The 21,119-nt window shown below is 39.2% G+C and overlaps 1 protein-coding gene across 2 annotated transcripts in view; it reads right to left on the reverse strand.

Annotated features, from left to right (window-relative positions):
• The window catches only part of LOC133624510 (lysyl oxidase homolog 4-like), a 71,579-nt gene that overhangs the window by 3,233 nt on the left and 47,227 nt on the right, over window positions 1-21,119 (reverse strand). For both annotated transcript variants that reach the window (XM_061988126.2, XM_061988125.2), the window contains exons 8-14: window positions 15,472-15,626; window positions 15,215-15,382; window positions 14,654-14,816; window positions 14,336-14,579; window positions 12,854-12,969; window positions 12,521-12,657; window positions 597-708 (exon numbers count right to left, since the gene is read on the reverse strand). In XM_061988126.2, coding sequence (XP_061844110.2) covers window positions 597-708; window positions 12,521-12,657; window positions 12,854-12,969; window positions 14,336-14,579; window positions 14,654-14,816; window positions 15,215-15,382; window positions 15,472-15,626 — 1,095 coding nt within the window. The remainder of the gene's footprint in view (window positions 1-596; window positions 709-12,520; window positions 12,658-12,853; window positions 12,970-14,335; window positions 14,580-14,653; window positions 14,817-15,214; window positions 15,383-15,471; window positions 15,627-21,119) is intronic.

Below are 21,119 nucleotides of genomic sequence, written 5' to 3' on the forward strand. Positions count from 1 at the left end.
ACGCATCTCATCTCGTCGCATCTCCTTGTACCTCATCACATTTCATCCAGCCTCTAATTGCATCTCGTCTCATCAGTCATCGCATCTTATTGCATCGCATCTCATCTCTCATTGCATGTCATCGCATTGCATCTCATCTCTCATGTCATGTTATCTCTCTTTTCTCATGTCTCATCTCTCATCGCATCGTCGTCCCATCTTTCATCTCATCTTATTTTGTATCTCGTCTCATGGCATCTCATCTCACACCAGTCCAGTCCATCCCAAACCTCTCCATCTCATCACCGTCTTCCATCCAGTTTATTTGTTGCATCTCATACTTTCCTATTCCATCGTATTCAAAACTCATCATTCCCATCTCATCTTCCACGTCACCCATCTTATGACGATTTATCTCATCCCTTCCTGGACCATCCTATTCGTCTAATCTCATGACCCCTTCCAATCTCATCTCAACCAATGTCATCCTTTACCACCCCATCTCATCATGCTTTTCTGTCTTTTTCCAGCTCATTCCATCTCATCCCATCCCATTGTCTCCCTTCATATCTCATAATTCCATGCTATCTAATGGCATGTGTTGTCTTGTACTCTACCTGTATGGCATCCAAACATGTAGACCATAGCTCCATCGTACTTGCACCGACAGCGGACAACATTGTTCTTGAAATCGGACTCTGCCATGTCCAAGGATGGGTTGACCTCCACCTATAAAAGGAAAGATGAAAGTTTTACGCACATATTATTTTGTAGCACTAAAAAAGTGAAGCACTTTCCGGATGCACGGCACACGGCTGGTTAGGGAATAAGACGTAGCAGAAATGATTTTTTGCAACTTTCTAGTATATTTAGCGAGTAGAGGTACATATTAAAAGTAAAGGAGAGATGTATCTTGCATTTATTCTGTAATCAAATACAAGCGGTCACAAAATATTCACCGCGCGAGTGAGTGAGTGTGTATCTCCGCCACCACAAGCCCAGGGAGTGTGCACTACCACAGAAAACTCCCCGAAGCGTGCAACCCAAACTTTATGACTTCCATAAGTGCTAAGAAAACACACACACTTCTGTCGTTTGGCAACACTTTGAACACCACTGCTTTACTTATTTCACCAGGACGGCCAAGTGTGGCCTGGGCGCCCATTTGTTCAACGCAGCTCTTTTTTTTTTATAGCCCTGTGGCGCATTGAATGAAATACACAGAAAAAAAATGACAAATTGGAAAAATAGAGCAAAAAGGCATAACGCAATGGGGGAAAAAAAAGAAGCTGACAGGTTGATACTAATAATTAAAACACAGATTAGTCATTAAATATATGTGTTAGCCTTTTTATTTACTTATATCATTACAAATGACATGCATAATGACATATTTGGAACAATATTTGTAGTTTTATGTACTTGAGCGCTCCACACCACAGCTGTTCTTTTTAGAATGTAAGATAGTTGCCTATTGTTGGTATTTATGTTTAGTAATATTGATAGACTATAGACCACTGCTGTTCTTTTTTTGTATGTCAGGTCGCTCAAGAGAGTGCTACTGGTAACATGTAAACTGGTACTACCTGTTCCATGGTCGAGTCGTCGGCGACTAAACTGGCTCCCCCATCACGTGTACTTTGATGGGGAGGGTGGCTAGACACCCAGCAGAACAAAAACAATATCTGACAAAGGGCGGATGAGCACAAGCGTGCCAACGGCCATCTAGCAGGTTCCAGTACACCAAACTTTTAAGCATGACTACCCCCAGGACCCAAGAAACCCACCTAAACTAGTCATGATGAAAAGTTCGGGAGAAGGAGCTACACAAGGGAGACAACCCTAACAGAAAACAAGACCTCAACGGCTGAACAGGCAATTGTGAGGGCGGATGAAGGCTGCAACAGACTATAGAAGTGCCGTTTGTCTTGGTTCTCCATGCCACAGAGTTCACTTCTTAATCTGCCAAGTGCTGTGTGTTTGACGAAGCGTAACTTTGGACACATTAAAAAAAAAAAACCTCATCTCATTTAGGGACGATGGACCCCTATCTTCTAACACAGTGGTTCTCAACCTTTTTTCAGTGATGTACCCCCTGTGAACATTTTTTTAATTCAAGTACCCCCTAATCAGAGCAAAGCATTTTTGATTGTAAAAAAGAGATAAAGAAGTAAAATACAGCACTATGTCATCAGTTTCTGATTTATTAAATTGTATAACAGTGCAAAATATTGCTCATTTAATTTTAAATGCATTAAAATGTAATATCGGAAATTATCGGTATTGTTTTTTTTATTATCTGTATCGGGTTTAAAAATTTTTTTTTTTTATTAAATCAACATAAAAAACACAAGATACACTTACAATTAGTGCACCAAACCCAAAAGCCTCCCTTCCCCACTCACACTCATTCACACAAAAGGGTTGTTTCTTTCTGTTATTAATATTCTGGTTCCTACATTATATATCAATATATATCAATACAGTCTGCAAGGGATACAGTCTGTAAGCACACATGATTGTGCGTGCTGCTGGTCCACTAATAGTACTAACCTTTAACAGTTAATTTTACTCATTTTCATTAATTACTAGTTTCTATGTAACTGTTTTTTTATTGTTTTACTTTCTTTTTTATTCAAGAAAATGTTTTAATTTTTTTTTATCTTATTTTATTTTATTAATTAAAAAAAAAAAAAAGTACCTTATCTTCACCATACCTGGTTGTCCAAATTGGGCATAATAATGTGTTAATTCCACGACTGTATATATCGTTTGATATCGGTATCGGTTGATATCGGTATCGGTAATTAAAGAGTTGGACAATATCGGATATCGGCAAAAAGCCAGTATCGGACATCCCTAATAAAAATAACTAAAAACTTGTTGAAAAATAAACAAGTGATTCAATTATAAATAAAGATTTCTACACATAGAAGTAATCATCAACTTAAAGTGCCCTCTTTGGGGATTGTAATAGAGATCCATCTGGATTCATGAACTTAATTCCAAACATTTCTTCACAAAAAAATACATCTTTAACATCAATATTTATGGAACATGTCCACAAAAAATCTAGCTGTCAACACTGAATATTGCATTGTTGCATTTCTTTTCACAGTTCTTTTTGACAGACATTTAAAAAAAATCTCACGTACCCCTTGGCATACCTTCAAGTACCATCAGGGTACCACTGTTCTAACAGAAGAGGAGCCAGCAAGCAAGCTTTTTTTTTTTTACATAACTACCTCTTGGCAGCTGATACTGCAATTGAATTTCTGTGCAAAAAGATGTTGAAACCCAGTGATCCTAAATATTTGACAGATTGAAACAGTTTTTAATAATGTAGTGAATTTTATTAAAGTACATGGGTTCATTTTTTAAATTTTTTGTTATCGTGGTATCGAACAAGTATTGAAAATCGTGTGAATTCATAGGTATCAACTTCGGAAAATGTTGACATGACAAACTAGTCTATTTGTTTGCAGATAATTCCACTTAATCGAGTCCCCAAACAAAGAATTCCACACTTTGGGGACTCAATAATCAGTGTTTTTTTGGGACACTATGGACAGATTCTGACCAGGAAATCATTCAATCATCTTTATTATGTTTTTTTCTGTTGATAAAACACACAGAACGATAAACTGCCCTGAACACACGCAGTTCACGTGAAGAGCCGTTCAAGGGGCGTAACTCATAGAGCAGGCCTGGGCAATTATTTTGACTTGGGGGCCACATTTAAAGAAAATAATTGTCTATTTTTATGAACACTAATACAAAACCTCACAATAATGTCTGATTGAATGCTAAAAACGTTATGACAGACCGCCTTAAAAAACATAATGGAATTTTACATTTTTCTATGAAGGATAAAACACTGAATATTGACAAAATGTGAACGTCACACCCCCATTCGATCGACACATTTTACAATCAAGTGAAACGCAACAAAAATGCAACAATCAGTGAAATATGAACGCAAAGGGTACAAAATAAACCCACCTACAATCTGATATATCTGATACATCACTAAGCTTTAGAACTTTGTTGTGAAACTCTTCACATTGCTTGGTGCCTCGTCTGACCTACTGTGACGTAGATTACCATAGTAACTAATTAGATGACCATAGTAACTAATTAGATTACCATAGTAACTAGTATATCATCCCCCCCTCCACACCCCGAATTGTAAATAATGTAAATAATTCAATGTATACACCCTGATGATTATCTTGTGTGATGACTGTATTATGATGATAGTATATATGATAGTATATATCTGTATCATGAATCAATTTAAGTGGACCCCGACTTAAACAAGTTGAACAACTTATTCGGGTGTTACCATTTAGTGGTCAATTGTACGGAATATGTACTTCACTGTGCAACCTACTAATAAAAGTCTCAATCAATCAATCAATCAATCCAAAAGCGCAGATTCCAACCATTGAAATACTTAGTATAGTTGAAGACTTACGGTCGTTAGAAAACATCACTGCACATCATAATTGCAGCTACACTTTCCATCTTAAACATCTAAAAAAATTATTTGGGAATGTCCGACGGGCCAGATTGGAAAGCTTAACGGGCCGCATGTGGCCCCCAGCCTTAATTTACATAGATCTGTCATAGAGTGTTAAGATAATAGACTTTCAGACAAGTCTCTGTGCATTTTTTAATGAAGCACAATCACAAAATAAGTCCTCATGCGACCAAAGAAAGTTGCAAGTGCCAGCACTTGGATAAATAAGGTTAGAAACGCTACTGAATTCAAGGAATTTCAAAGGTGGTTTCCTTTTCCTCCTCCCTCTCCACTTATCGCCATCTTCGCCAGTAAATGTGATGTTAAATGTTCTTCATTTATTTCATCATTTATATGTATTTCACATTGTTTCTGCATGTAAAACTATAATTGCTCTTTATAAAATGGGTTTTTGGTAACTGATTAATTAGATTTACAATATTTCGCTTGGGAAAAATGCATAGTTTTTTTTGTATTCTCTCTCTGAAGCACATACTCTGCTCTTTATGTGCCTTTCTGTCTAGACGAGTGCACTTTAAAAAAAAAAAAAAAAACATTTTTAACAACATAAGAGAAGACGTGAGAAAGAAACATTTGTGACAGTTGGCTTTCCATGGGGGCGACTGAGGAGCCGCAGGAATAATGTTTTGTTTAAAATAGTTCCAATTGGGGGTTTGCATGATAAATGACATCACTTTCCACTGTTATCTCTGTGTGTGCATTACACTAAACCAGCCCAGAGATGCATTTAGTTTAGACTCAAGTTGCAGCCTGTCATTAGACTGCAGCCTGCTTGGTTGCCACGACTCGATGTTTTCCACCCCGTCTGCACCAGCAAAGCACATAAATGTATTTTCTCGATGCACACATCAAACAGATAATGTGCCCACACACTGTGGCAATACTTTTAATCTTGTGATTTTACGTTTGCAGGGAAACTTACCCAATTATTTGTAATTGTTACTCTTTTGGTTTGGTCTTCAGACTAAATTGAGTGAAGATCTTGGCACATTTATCATATATATATTTATGATAATGTCCAAAAAGGAATCATTGAAGGTTATAATGCAGTTAGAGATCGTATACCAGGGTTATTCAACTGGTGGCACAAATTCAGTTCAAAAAGTGTGAGAGACTTTAACATTTTGCAGCAATGGAAATATAATAAAACCATTAAACAACTATCAATTAATAGTATATTTTCCACTCTTGTCACTAAGGGCCGCCCCTACTTATACAAAATTCACACGTAGGGGTTTAAAATGGCAATTAAGAATTTTTTTGGACCACAACCTTATTCCTAGCCCCTTCCTGCTCTGTCACTGGTAATGACGTAAAGACAAATTTCTCCTAAAGTTAACGTCCTTTGTGGTGCGTAGCGTTAATGTACTGCTTTTATGAGCCAGATCAACTGGGTTTGATAGTTTTGATAATTTATGTTAAATTTGTTTGTTTTTGCGCCCAAAATAACTCCGTTATGTCCAAAATATGCATCTAATTTAATTCAAGTTTGAGTCAAAAAGTAGAAATGCTAAAAAAAAAAAAAATTGATTCACATTCAAATTGTGATTTTTCATTTATTTTGATTCATCATTTTCGAAATTGTATACATTAAAAATAAAAAAGTACACAATAGTATTTTTTTGAACATTATTATTTTTGATACTGTTTTTATACATTTTTGGTTTTTCTTTTTTAGTATTGTACTCAAGTATTATGTTTGTATGTCTTCTCAATTGCTTTTTAAATTTACACCTAAGTATTGTACAGATGTGATTGGATTGGAGTTGGGGTTACTCCATTTTCTATAATGAGGTTGATTTATTAAATAATTTTTTTTAGGCGCGTATAAGTCGTACGTCAGCAGCCAAAAGGAGACTTTATAACTTGTAACCTGATTTACAAAGGTTTTCTTATGAGTTATTGACCAAATTATATATTACAAGAATCGTGTTAAATCGTTAAATCTATTCCGAATTGAATCGTCACCCCAAGGATCGGAATTGAATCGTCTATCAAAAAGTATAAAATTCTGCTCAGGGCCCGAAGGCAGTGGACATTTATAGTTTGCACAACACGGCTATTTTTTTCTGAGGAACAGACAAAATATGATACATTTAAAAAAAAGGAAAAGAATAATATTGAAGGGAGAAGTCTGCTCCAGTCCTTAGTTTTCTGGAAATGTGGCCCCTAAAACACTTTAGTTGAATATCCCTGCTGTATAGATTGTGAGGTCAGCACACAAAGCAGGCATACGCTGACTCATCACTTCATGTGTGTTGTCCTAAAAATGGCTGCCATTCTTGCAAGAAGGCTTTAAAACAGGGGTGTCAAAGTCAAGGCCCGCAGATATGAATCATCCATGGCCCCCGGGATGATATTTGATTAGTATTAGAACCGGCCCGCAGGCTGTTTTGCACACACCAATACTCCATCAGTGTTGGCGCTAGGAATTTTCAAGTCATCAAAATGGGGTCTCACAATACATTTTTGGGGTCCCACTTTTTTGTTAGCGTTTTGAAAACAAATGATACATGTATGCATTATCCTGTTATATCTCACATTCTATATTGTGTTTTGGAAAAAGGTTGTCATAAACATAATTCATAAAAAATACAAAAAATACAAAAGAAAACAAATTTTTATGCATTGTAATTTATTCAGTTATAACCATTCACTTTCTTCTTTCCTTCATGGATCTAAACTTTACCGCTGCCGGTATTTTTTTCTATATTTTTATTGTAATATTTTCAGAATGTGTTTGTTCTATTTTTGGCCAAAATAAGACAAATAAAACAATCTGAAGTTGTCTTTATTTTTTTGTTTTAATGCCATGATTTTAATAATCCGGCCCGCGTGTGCACAGATTTTCCTCCATGCGGGCCCCTGAGCTAAAATGAATTTGACACCCCTGCTCTAAAATCTCCTTTTCTTACTTCTTACCAAATTCACGGGCTATGTACGCGCTTTGAAGTCCCGAGTTGTTGCACGTGCCCAATGCAAAAAGATGATGAAAACATGTCTGACTAATGCAAAAAGCTTGCACGCTAATTAGAAACGATCATCATCTATGCGGTGCCATTTAGCTGAGCAAATAACAGAGCGGGAGGACAGATGAGTAGGTCAGCACAGTAGATTGGAACGTTTAGGAGCAGACAAGTCCAACATAAAAAAAGAAGTCAAGTGCAGACAGTGTTGTCCACCGGCCAATACGCTCCACTCGCTAATAGCAGGTCTTCTTTCTATATATAAAACCACATTAAATGTACTTTCCCTAAATACACACACGCCCTGAAACAACATGAATACGGTGTACCTGAATGGTTGGATGCACCACCAAGAGCCACTTAGCTACAATTATAGTCGGTTATCGCTTTTATCCCACTTTGCAGATTTTAAACTGTTTTTTTTTCCCAACACATGTTTGGATTTATGTCGGGAGGATTTGCCAGTTGGCTCAGCTTTTTTTGTTCCACTCATCCGGTTGAATTTTTCGGTATTTAGAAACAAAAGTATGCATCTGGTATTGAGCCTATCAAGGGACGCGCGTTGTCCCGTATTACCCTGAGAATCACAAACATTTGTAATAGTTGGACATTTGTAGTACTGTAGTGTTGCCAGTAAGAGAAAGGAATAGCAAAAACTGACAAAAGATGCCAGTTCGATTCCCGGCCAGTGAGGCATCATGCATTATTACATTTATCCCACCCATACTTAAAAAACCTGGACTGGAACATGAAAACCCAGACAATTTCCGCCTCATCTCAAACCTCAAACCTCTCGTTTATTTTAAAGGTTATCCAATGCAGTGTTTTTCAACCTTTTTTGAGCCAAGGCACATTTTTTTTCATTGAAAAAATCCAGAGGCACACCACCAGCAGAAATCATTAAACAATTTAACTCAGTAGTCGATATTGACAGTAAGAAGTCGCATTTTTTGAATATGACTTCAAACCAAAACCAAGCGTGCATCACTATAGCTCTTGTCTCAAAGTAGGTGTACTGTCACCACCTGTCACATCACGCCGTGACTTATTTGGAGTTTGTTGCTGTTTTCCTGTGTGTAGTGTTTTAGTTCTTGTCTTGCGCTCCTATTTTGGTGGCTTTTCCTGTTTTGTTGGTATTTTCCTGTAGCAGTTTTATGTCTTCCTTTGAGCGCTATTCCCCGCACCTGCTTTGTTTTGGCAATCCAGATTATTTAAGTCGTTCTTTGTGGAGACATTGCTGATTGTCACTTTCATTTCGGATGTACTTTGTGGACGCCATCTCTGCTCCACATGCTGCAAGTTTTTGCTGTCGTCCAGCATTCTGTTTTTGTTGACTTTGTAGCCAGTTCAGTTTTAGTTTTGTCTGGCATAGCCTTCCCTAAGCTTCAATGCCTTTTCTTAGCGGCACTTGCCTTTTTGTTTATTTTTGGTTTAAGCATTAGATAGCTTTTGACCGCTGTCGTCTGCATATTGTGATCACGACAAACCATGTTCCCGACATCTACAAAGCAATTAGCTACTTGCTGCTACCTACTGATATCAAAGAGTATAATATGGTTACTCTGCCGAGCTCTAGACAGCACATTTGCGGATTATAATTACTGGTTTGCAAAATATTTTTTAACCCAAATAGGTGAAATTACATAATCTCCCACGGCACACCAGACTGTATCTCACAGTGGTTGAAAAACACTGATCCACAGGTCTGTGGCCTGTTAGCTTAAACAACAAAATCCTTTTGAGTTATTTGCGACTTTCTAATCTGAATTTCGTAACCATCAGAGCACTAAACAGCACTACTCAAATTCAACTGGCTCCTTCCATACTGATCCTCCTTCTCTAGCACTTACAATATAACATCGACACAGTAAAACTGGTTCTGCATTCTCCTGGTTCACATCCTACCTCAGCAACAGACTCCAATACATATCCAAAAACAATCCCGCACCATCCCAGTAACACATGGTGTCCCTCAAGGCTCAATGCTTGGTCCACTCATTTTTATTATCTACATGTTTCAACACACACCTGAACTTATCCACCAAAACAACCCCGCCTGCCACAGTCTCCACCCTCACAAACGGCCTCTCATAATAAAATCATGAATGACCACTAAATTTCTTTAAACTCAACTGCAGCAAAATGAAATGATTATCATTGGTCCCAAATCTCTACAGCCCTCCAACCAGGACTTTACTCTCTCCATTGATGGTCAATCAGTCACGCCCTCCTCACGGATCAGATCTCCTGGATTCATTTCAGAATCTACCCTCTCTTTCAAATCACCAAAAAAACATCTCCTACATCTACCCGCCTAAATCTTCCGCAGAAATTCTTATCCATGTCTTCATTTCCTCCGGACTGGATTATTGTAAGAGCTTCCTTTACACAATACAACAATTCCATCATGTACAGAACTAGTCTGCCCTGGCTCCCCACACAAAAAGTATATCCACTTCAAGATCCTGCTCATCACCTATAAATCCATAGACAACCTGGCTCGTCCATACCTCACTGACCTTTCAAAGCTCTACCACCATCTTCTGAGTCAAATCTTCTCACTGCCATCGCTAAATCCAAGCACCGTACCTTGGGCCTTAGTTTTCTTCACCCTCTGGAACTCTCTTCCCCAACACATCCGTGTCTCTGACTCACTACAACCATTCAAAAACAGGTAAAAACTCACCTCTTTAAGTTAGCTTTTAACCTGTCTGTTTTTTTTTTATAAAGCGCCTTTTGAGTTTTGACGAAAGTGCTATATAAAAAATATTTTTTTGTTATTATTATTATCCATCCATCCATCCATTTTCTACCGCTTGTCCCTTTGGGGGTCGCGGGCGGTGCCGGACCCTATCTCAGCTGCATTATTATTATTAAGGTGAAGCTAACTCATCGTGCGATTGTCTTGCTGTGGCTATACCTCTAACTTAAAACAAGCTATAAAAATGTATTATATTCTGGTAATTGTGTTATTTTGCAAAAAAAAAACAATTAATGATCAATTTGTTTTCCATGGCGACTTGTCGAGTCCAAGGTCCGCCCGAATGCAGCTGGGATAGGCTCCAGCACCCCCGCGACCCCGAGAGGTACAAGCGGTAGAAAATGAATGGATGGATGGATTTGTATTATTCCAAAAATGTGCTTATTTAATCTGTCGTATGTCACAGATATTGTAGGAGGCTGTCCAACTTTCAACCGTGCAGCAAGCCCACCCTCTTCCTGCTCCAAGTAGGTTAACTATACCCATGATGTAACACACACACACACACTAGTTATTTCCCTTGTGGATTAATAAAGTTTATATAAATGTATCTAAGTCTAAGCTAATGACAGCAGTTTGTCTACTAACGTTAGCTATAATTGATTATATAGTAGGGCTGCAGCTATTGATTATTTTAGTAATTGAGTAATCTATCGATTAGTTTGTTCCATTAATCTTGCAATCATTTTAAAGCCTCAATGTGTGAAGATAGTTAAAACAATCCCCAATTTTTCTACTTGCCATAACCTTCATTCTTTTTTTTTTCTTCTAATAAATGCACAGCATCAACATCAAAATTGCACTTTTAATATTTGTGTATCAATAAACAATCAAATCTGTGCTGGCCGCCACACAACACTGCTCCCACATGCAGTGGCTGTGCAGAACCTATGTTCACATATTTAAAGTTCCGAGTACCGTATTCCATGTGGCTCAGATTTGATACATTTTTATGACACAATTAATCAAAGCAACATAATATAAATTGGAGCTTCTTGCTGATCTAATTAATCAATTGAATCCATTAATCATTGCTGCCATAATGTGGCATGACTACAAATTGTTAAATGCATCTCTGAGACTGCTTTTATGTGCATACAGACATGAATGCCAATCTTCTCTTATGGCCTGAACTTCACTTTTTATGCAGTTTAATTTGTAATTGTGACAAATATTGACATACTTCAGCCCTTGGAGGCACTGTGATTAAGGGCTATATAATTTGATTGATTGATTGATACTTCTGTGTAGAGATGGGGGAGGGAGGTTTTTTGGGTTGGTGCACTAATTGTAAGTGTATCTTGTGTTTTTTATGTTGATTTAATAATAAAAAATAAAAAAAACGATAATAAAAAAACGGATACCGATAATTACCGATATTACATTTTAACGCCTTTATCGGCCGATAAATGCGTTAAAATAATAATAATTTCCGATATTACATTTTAACGCATTTATCGGCCGATAAATGCGTTAAAATGTAATATCGGAAATTATCGGTATCGTTTTTTTTATTATCGGTATCAATATCGTTTAATTTTTTTTTTTTTTTTTAAATAAAATCAACATAAAAAACACAAGATACACTTACAATTAGTGCACCAACCCAAAAAACCTCCCTCCCCCATTTACACTCATTCACACAAAAGGGTTGTTTCTTTCTGTTATTAATATTCTGGTTCCTACATTATATATCAATATATATCAATACAGTCTGCAAGGGATACAGTCCGTAAGCACACATGATTGTGCGTGCTGCTGGTCCACTAATAGTACTAACCTTTAACAGTTAATTTGACTAATTTTCATTAATTACTAGTTTCTATGTATCTGTTTTTGTATTGTTTTACTTTCTTTTTTATTCAAGAAAATGTTTTTAATTTATTTATCTTATTTTATTTTATTAATTTTTTTAAAAAAGTACCTCATCTTCACCATACCTGGTTGTCCAAATTAGGCATAATAATGTGTTAATTCCATGACTGTATATATCGGTTGATATCGGTATCGGTAATTAAAGAGTTGGACAATATCGGAATATCGGATATCGGCAAAAAGCCATTATCGGACATCCCTACTTCTGTGCAAACTTCTTATAAACCACTAGTGGTAACATGTGAAGGAGCTGTAAACCCTACCCTGGACTGACCACCAGTCATTCACAGATTTTTAGTCTGCGGCAGGAATGCACAGATATACTCTAGAATACAAACTCAGAAAAAATGCAAACCGATATTTGAACTCATGCTGGAATGAAACTTGTGTGTTTACCTGGAAGACATATTCACCAGGGCGCACATCTGTGATGTCAATCCACTGGCAGTCAATGTCATGGCGGTACGTATCCCAGCAGCCAATTGAGATACCCTGTTGTCCCATGTTGTAGCAGGAATACCGTTTTTGGATACCTGGGAGGCAAAACGGTTAAATGAAAGGGGGACTTGACAAAAAGACGTCAAGTTAAAGTGAGGCTGAAGCTAAGTCTGGGACTGTAGTCAAGCTTTGGATGTTATTGTTGATGCTAATCACTGTTAATGCCTTTAACACAATACGTTAAGACAATGATTAAACGGTAATGGTTTGAAAAAAAACAGTGAGTCTGACCATCAGGGCAGTAGGTGTCCTCCAGACAGAAGCTGGCTTTGTGACCTTCAGCCACCCTGGTGCCATTGAGAGTCAGCAGGTCGTAGTGAGTAAACACCTCGATGCTGTGGTAGTGCCTGAGAGATGGGACAGTGTTCAAAAAAGATGGACAGAGCAAGTTGAGATATGATTTTATATACTTATTGCATTATGATAACATCTGTTGTCTTTCTTTTATACTTTGCTTTAACATTACACAGTTCATTTCTCCATCGTGTTGTGTACGTGCAAAAGCGTTACACAACACAACGTGTTGTTTGTTCTGTGTGCCGCTCCCATTATAGCAGCATTCCCAGAAGAAGCGCTAGGAATAGTGGGGAACAAAACCAACGTGCACTCAGGCTGGGGAGGTAGTGATTGAGGCTGGAGGAAACTGTTGAGCTCTGCCTTTTTTGTTTTAGTACACAAAACCACAACAGCTGAGTTAGGAAGGGAGGCCGGTCTTAGCCATTGTTACTCAATGTCAACATTGTGCTTATTGCGTAAAGTGAAAGATAATCTATTTTATTCATGAAGATGGCACTGCATCGATTATTTATTTTTTTCTTATGAGGTCAAGATTGTGTCTGGAAACTGCTTTAAAACATGACATGAGTTTTTTTCTGACACTGTGAAAAAAGTGCACCATTGACCGAGATAATTTCACCCAGGAAATATAATACATAAGTGTATGATACAATTGTGTCATGTACATTGATCTGATCGCATATCTTATTTTAGTAAATACAATTTAAAAGTATTCATAGTATAAAAAACAACATAAAATAACTTCTTTGAGCACTAGAAAAATAGCTTTCTATTCATTCACTCAGCCCTGTTAGTCAACTTTGGCTCGTAAAAAATGAAATAAAGTTGCCTGAAAGGGACCAATGTACATTTAGAATAATTCAGTATGTCTATTGTCATATTTTAAGTTGCCATAAGACAGAAATGTAATGTATGTATATGTATGTTCTCATTCAACCAGGTCATTGTATTCTAAGGCCATTCAATCGATCGCAACTGGACTGTTTGGTTTGTCTTGGAAGATATTCTGCCACAAGAGGAAACGCCACACGACGTTTCACAACAATGGGGCGGAACAATCCTCGCTCGGGCAAACTCTCCGTGTGTTGGAGTATAAATAGTTGAGGTTTTGGCACCAGTTGCTGGCAAAGGACTCACCAATCCAACTCTTAGACTAGATCTGACCAATCTAAGTCTATGAGCATGAACTGATGAAGCCTACTTGGATGAGAGGCGCAACGTCTTCCAAGATAAACCAAGCAGTCCAGTTGCGATCGACTAAATGCCCTGAGGACAGAAGTGTAAGTTTATTTTGAGAGTTACAACAAGCAAATGCCACTAATTGGAATTGCCTTTTTGCTTCTAGTCTCTTGATACTAGACTTCAACAGTTTGGTGTCATGCTGTTCATGGACTCCCACTTGACTGTACAATCTACCTGTGACACTGATGCCATATCCAGTTCTCCCTGGTAGCTTTGGGTTGAAAATCAGCTCGGCCCAAGTTCATAATACGGGAGGAGAACCTCAGCAGGCGTCGGTGTCCGTAAGGCCAGTTCATCCTGGCAGCAGAGGAGGAGAGACAGTTCTCCTCATTGGCACATGTCAGCAGGTGTAAGGGCCTGTCTTCCAGGTAAGCCGACTCCTGGACAAGCTGGGCATCCACGACCAGGTCAGGAGCAGCTGTCAGGGTACACAGGGGGGAGTTTACTTCACAGTGAGTACAAAGCAAATATGCAAAATTGTTTTTTGCTTACTCTCCACGCAAGTGACTCCTGCGGATCTTCCGTCGCCACCTCTGGGACAGTAGACGTGTGCGTTTTTGCGACATTGTTGGATGGACAATTCGGAGCCCGTACAGTGACTTCCACTCAGAACCACATCACGGGCGTCACTGGAGCTCGTCCAGTACCAAGTCTCCTGCACACACAGACCAGCAAAGGAAAAAACCATGAAGTACGAGAACACTTTTTATACAACTATCAGTACATATTATCACATTTTCCACGCCGTTTAAAGCTGCTTTTTTAAAAGGCCCCCTGAACACACCCACTCTGCCCTCTCTGTGCAGAGCTCTATTTTCAGCTCCTTTTCCTTGAGAATTTCTACCGATTTCTCTTTGCCTCACTTTTCCTCTTTTATTTTCAGAATGCTGGAAGTGGACCTTTTGAGCAGCCTATAATTTACCTCTGGCCTCGGTAATAACACAGCACAGATACACAAACAGCTGGCCAAAGAGAGAAACGCTGAATTACACAGGACAGACGCCAAGAAAGGGAGTGACACTGAAAGTGATATAAGATATATTGATTGATCACCTGGTGAGCTCTCGAAGCGAAACCCAAGCCAAGTTGCCGACACACCACCATGGCCTCGTTGATGCCCCAGTTCTCGCTGCAGATCGAGCCCCAGCGCCTCACTCCACCGACGTCCATCAGCACCTCTACACGACCCTCGCCTCTGTCTCGGCCTCCTGCTAGTCTTACCTGAAGGAGAACGATTGAACGTGTGAGGGATCAAAAAACACTGCCGTAGACGAAAGCTGATTGTGTAAAAGCGGATGTGTCTCGCTCACTGTGGCCTGTGTGCCCGTGTTGGGGACGTTGCAGCGGACCCCTGCGTCCTGGGTGTGCTTGATGGTGTACAGGGGCACCGCTTTGGAAGGACAGTCTAGAATGGACCTCTCACTGCCTGTGCACTGCACGGTGTTCATGTGGATGGGACCGGATCCTGGGGTCAGAGTTGGAACATTTTTCATGGGAATTGTATAAAAAATGGGATCCTGCAAAATTTCTGGTTAGTCTCTTACAGATAACACATAATAATGACAGCGCAACTCACACTTCCTCACATACCAGTCTAGTCATGAAGCATTGATGAGAAAAGGTAGAAAGGGAAAGCTATTAGCAAAACAAACCCTGTGGCTTCTGCAGGTGGTGGCCAGAGACCAGTTATATTACCTTATCCCTTCTAGTATTGTTTTTAACAGTTATGCATCCATTAGTATACACCTCTCTGCTCTGACTGCAGCAGGGACTGCTGCGCGAGGCTATTCAGAACCTGACCAACTGTGAGGTAGGGCTCAAGGAAGCACCCGCTCAGAGTGATACAGGCTTTTATGTCTCCAAAACATACAATAAAGTCGCTGGATTAGCCGCTAGTCGCTTTTGGGGAAAAAAGTCACTAAAAGGAATTGAAAAGTCACCAGATTTAGCAAAAAAGTCGCCAAGTTGGCAACATTGCCTTGTATGTGTGTAAGCTAGCTGTCCCGCCTCCGCCCAGGTGCTGAGAGCGATGCACAGAGTGAACCCTCTTGCACCCTGATTGAAAGCGTCAGACAAAGAAAACAATTTACCGAGTTCATTTTCATTTATCGTTCGATCGATACCAGTACCCTCGCTCCCTGACGTAGCTCAAGTGTCGCATCTCAACCAGGATGGTACATTCATATCCACTGTGGCCAAAATGTGTCGAGCATTCGGAGGTGATACCAGGAGACAGGCTAGTACACCAGGAGAAGTACAAAGTAGTTATAATGGGGAACTTCCTCTAACATGGCTGGTGAGTTAATGGCCAGGGGTTGCAAATCCCTCTATGAGATAACAATAGGTATCCTGACTACTGTTAGGTCCAAGGATGAGATCCTCGACTGCTGGTGCAGTGAGCCCTGGGTTCTTTCTACTGCATGCCAGAATAATGTCGCTAGAATATATCAGTAATTCCTAGATGACAAACACCTTGATGCCATTGACTAACCCAAGAGTTCCCCAAAATCTGTCCTCCAGGACATCATTTAATGTTGCATTCACTCCCATCACACCTTGTTCAGGAGCTATCTGATAGAAAAGGTAAAGGAGAGACAGGAGATTATCTTGATAGTCTTCTTATCGCATGCCCAGACATAAGAAGTGCAGATGAAGGCCATACTGTACACATTATGAACCACATTGGGACTTGTTTCAAGGAAAACATTGGCTCAACCTGTGATGTGTTCCCTTTGTTCTTTAAGCAGCACTTATACACTTATTCATTATTCTTCATATTTGTTGCTCCGGATATTGTCAGACTGGTTGATACGTCTCTTAAACAATTCGTGGAAGTCGTTAATAGTACCTATGGATTGACAGACTATAGTTGTGGTGCCCCTTTTTCAAGAAGGGTGACCTAAGGGTGTGTTCCAATTACAAAAGGATCACACTCCTCAGCATCCCAGGGTAAATACATTCCAGAATGCTGGAGAAAACTGTACAACTGTCAGTGGAACTTCGGCTACAAAAGGTGCAATGCAGTTTTCGTCCTGGTTATGGAACATGGGATCAACTCTACACCTTTGCAAGGGTACATACAAATCTGGTCCACATGATATTTCTGGACATTTGTTTGTGTTCCTCGCGGTGCCCTGTGGGGTTTTTCCGTGATTATTGAGTTTGCGGCATGCTAATATGTGCCATTTGTTACCAACAGTAGCAGGAGCCTGGTTTACATGGCCAGCAGTAGGTCGAACCGGTTCACGGTGATTGTTGGCCTCTGCCAAGGATGCCCTTTGTCAGTGGTTCCTATTGAGAATGTTTCTAGGAACAGCCAAGGCGTTTAGAGTGTCCAATTTGGGGGCCTTAGGATCTCATATCTGTTCTTTGCAGATGATGTGGTCACATCAAGCTGTGTTCTTAAGTGTTATTGGGGCTGTCAACAGCTGAGTGTAAAGCTTCTGGAATGAGACTCTGCACCTCCAAATCTGGGACTGTGGTTCTCACCTGGTAAAGGGTCGATTGCACCCTTCGGTTTGGTAATAAAGTCTTGTCCCAGAAGTGAGGGAAAGCTCAGGCGAGATAGACAAATCGTTGCAGGTAAAGTCATGGTAGGAAAGAGCTGAGCGAAGGCAAAGCTCTCAATTAAGCAGTCGATCTACGTTCCTATTGGATCACCTATGGTCACAAGCTTTGGGTAGTGACCAAAAGAGCAAGATCGAGGACACAAGTAGCTGAATTGAGTTTCTTATGAGATGGATTCGTAGTCGCGGTAGAAAGTTGATAGATGGACCTGTTTCTCCGCAAAACAACATTATTAGAAAATGAGCCAAAGTAAAAACTGTATACAAAGATTCCATTAATGGTGTTTTTCCACCCAATGCAACCTTACCAGTACCTGCACAAGAGAGCATGTGGTAAAACTCGCACTGCCAACCAAGTTATATTCAAAAAGACAAAAACTCATAACCTTTACAGCTGTGCAGAGGTGTAGTTTGTTTTAAACGGCCGACAACATTTACAGACCTCTGATGTGGCTCACACTCAGTTGGAGAGATAGATTTTTGTCCCAATGACTGCACACTGTCCAGCTCACCGCAGCCAAAAAACCTTTGAACTTGTGCAAGTCTGTGAAGGTGTATGAGGCCAAAGCTTTATTAAGCCCTGTATTTTTACCCTCAAATAGCCACTGATGTCATCAAGTCTTAAGTTAGGTCACTTTTTTTTCTTAATGCACCACCCATGAGCCGTCACAGGACTCCAGAAAGGCCCAGACCGCCCTCCTGTGTTTGTGCAACCTCGTTAAACGGGCCTGAACTTTGTCGAGAAACATTAAAACCCGCAACGCTCCACTCTGACATTTACCGTAGTCGTTACTTCGACATGACATCAGCACAGCACCTACCGTTATAGAACTCTTAAAGGTTTCCATGAATTTCTTAATGAAGGCAAGTTGGAGAGGAGGAAATCGGTCATGCTCGGCTCTAATTCGGGCAGAAAGATAATGGCAGGAAATGATCATAATTAGAGAACTACTGCAGACGTACGCAGGGAGAAATGGACAATAGCTGTGAAGGTAGTGTATTGGTTGGAAAATTATTTTTGTTGTTGTTAAAGAATTGCACGTCATTGAGTTCCACTCAAATAACATGCACTCAACCATCAGCTTCTCAGATGCGTTGGTTCCGCAGTAAACTTGTTTATTTGCACGCTTGGGCCCACGGTTCTTGCACTTCTGCATCACACCATTTGGAAGCTCAATTTCACACACATTGGTGTTTAGTCTGAGCCGGTTCTCATGAGAATTTAGTAGGATGTCACACCAAAAGTAATGAACTGTAATTAGTAGAAAACCAACATATTCTGGGGTTGCTCGCCTCTTTTTTTTCTTTACATTAATGAATGAAAATAGTATGCCCTAAACCTAACGCCCTAACCATAACCACTTTGAAATGATAGATGACAATTTTTTATGTGTGTGTATGTGTATGTGTGTGTGTGTTTGTGCTCATGCAAACACAGCAACAGTCGATGCTTTGTGGATACAAGAGGTGTGTTAGAAAAGTTCCAGTACTGTATAGGGATATCCGATAATGGCTTTTTGCAAATATTCCGATATTGTCCAACTCTTTAATTACCGATACCGATATCAACCGATACCGATATCAACCGATACATACAGTCGTGGAATTAACACATTATTATGCCTAATTTGGACAACCAGGTATGGTGAAGATAAGGTAATTTAAAAAAAATAAAATAAAATAAGATAAATAAATTAAGAACATTTTCTTGAATAAAAAAGAAAGTAAAATAATATAAAAACAGTTACATAGAAACTAGTAATTAATGAAAATGAGTAAAATTAACTGTTAAAGGTTAGTACTATTAGTGGACCAGCAGCACGCACAACCATGTGTGCTTACGGACTGTATCCCTTGCAGACTGTATTGATATATATTGATATATAATGTAGGAACCAGAATATTAATAACAGAAAGAAACAACACTTTTGTGTGAATGAGTGTGAATGAGTGTAGTAAATGGGGGAGTTTTTTTTTTTGGGTTGGTGCACTAATTGTAAGTGTATCTTGTGATTTTTATCTTAATTTAATTGAAAAAATAAAAAATAAAAAAAAAATGATACCGATAATAAAAAAAACGATACCGATAATTCCGATATTACATTTTAACGCATTTATCGGCCGATAATATTGGACATCTCTAGTACTGTAGATTGTATTCCTCCATGTCGAGTGACATTGTCCACTACGAAGTCTTGCTACAGACAATCAACCAAATGGTTTCTTGAGCACGCGAGAAGAGGTGAGAGTTGTGGCAGAACTACTTGTGTCTGCTTCACAAAACTCCTAAGTAATTATTGGTCGAGAAGAACATCGCTGTGCTTGAGCAACCTCCCTCCATGTGATTTGTTTCCCTTTCCCAAACTCAAGGGGGGTCAATCCAGGGCACCGGTTTTAAAGGCGTGGACCAACATCGAGATGGCCGTGACGACTGAGGTGCGGAGGAACCCGTGAGAATCCTTCGAGGAGTGCCTGGCAGAGAAGGCTGGGAAAGAGCTTTAGACTCTTAAGGGATTAGTGTAATTTTCAGACTAAATCCACCACCACCAACGGGCCACAAAGGGCCTGACTGTAGCACGCTGAAGAAGCCCAGATGCGACCGGCCTTGGAGACGAACGTGAGAGCGAAAATGAGGCAAAGAAAAAACGCCGGACAAAAAACCCTTCGAGTCCCTTCGACACCATTCTGCTGCCCAAGAATGTACAACAATTCTTCTCAACAAAAGAGAAATGTAACCTTAGAGGAAAATCTAATTTAAAACATTTGTATGCTCGTACAACACTTAAAACCTTTAGCATATCTGTATGTGGAATTAAATTATGGAATGGATTAACCAAAGAAATCAAACAAAGCACCAATATGATTCACTTTAAGAGACTGTTCAAACTACAAGTGTTCACAAAGTACACAGAACAAGAATTATGATGAACATCTTGAACCCCTTTTTATTATTTTTTTTAGATAAAGATTATTTATGTATTTAGTATTTGTTTCCTTATTATGGTATATTATTTATTTATTCACTGTTCTGTTACAGAGAACACGGAAATGGGCTAAAATTGCTATGGTATGAAAAGGGGTAGGATTAAATAAGCTCAGCTTCTTCCTACTCCTTTTCAGATGTGCTGTAATGAAACAACTGGAAATGCGTGATGCATTACATTGTATCGTATGCATGTTCCAAATAAACTGAAACTGAAACTGAACTGAACTGAAAAGATTTTTGTACAAAACAAAATGTATTCATATATTAGGTGTGTGCTTATTTTTATCGACAAGTGCGCTCTATATAAATTGTGGTACTTCAAAGGAGACCAAGTTTGGGACACTAGTCCTGGAACTTTTCTGACATAACTCAAAATCTTATTGACAGAATATGTTTTACATAATCA

Source organism: Nerophis lumbriciformis, linkage group LG27 (genome assembly GCF_033978685.3).
Source record: "Nerophis lumbriciformis linkage group LG27, RoL_Nlum_v2.1, whole genome shotgun sequence".
In the NCBI taxonomy this organism is placed as follows: domain Eukaryota; kingdom Metazoa; phylum Chordata; class Actinopteri; order Syngnathiformes; family Syngnathidae; genus Nerophis; species Nerophis lumbriciformis.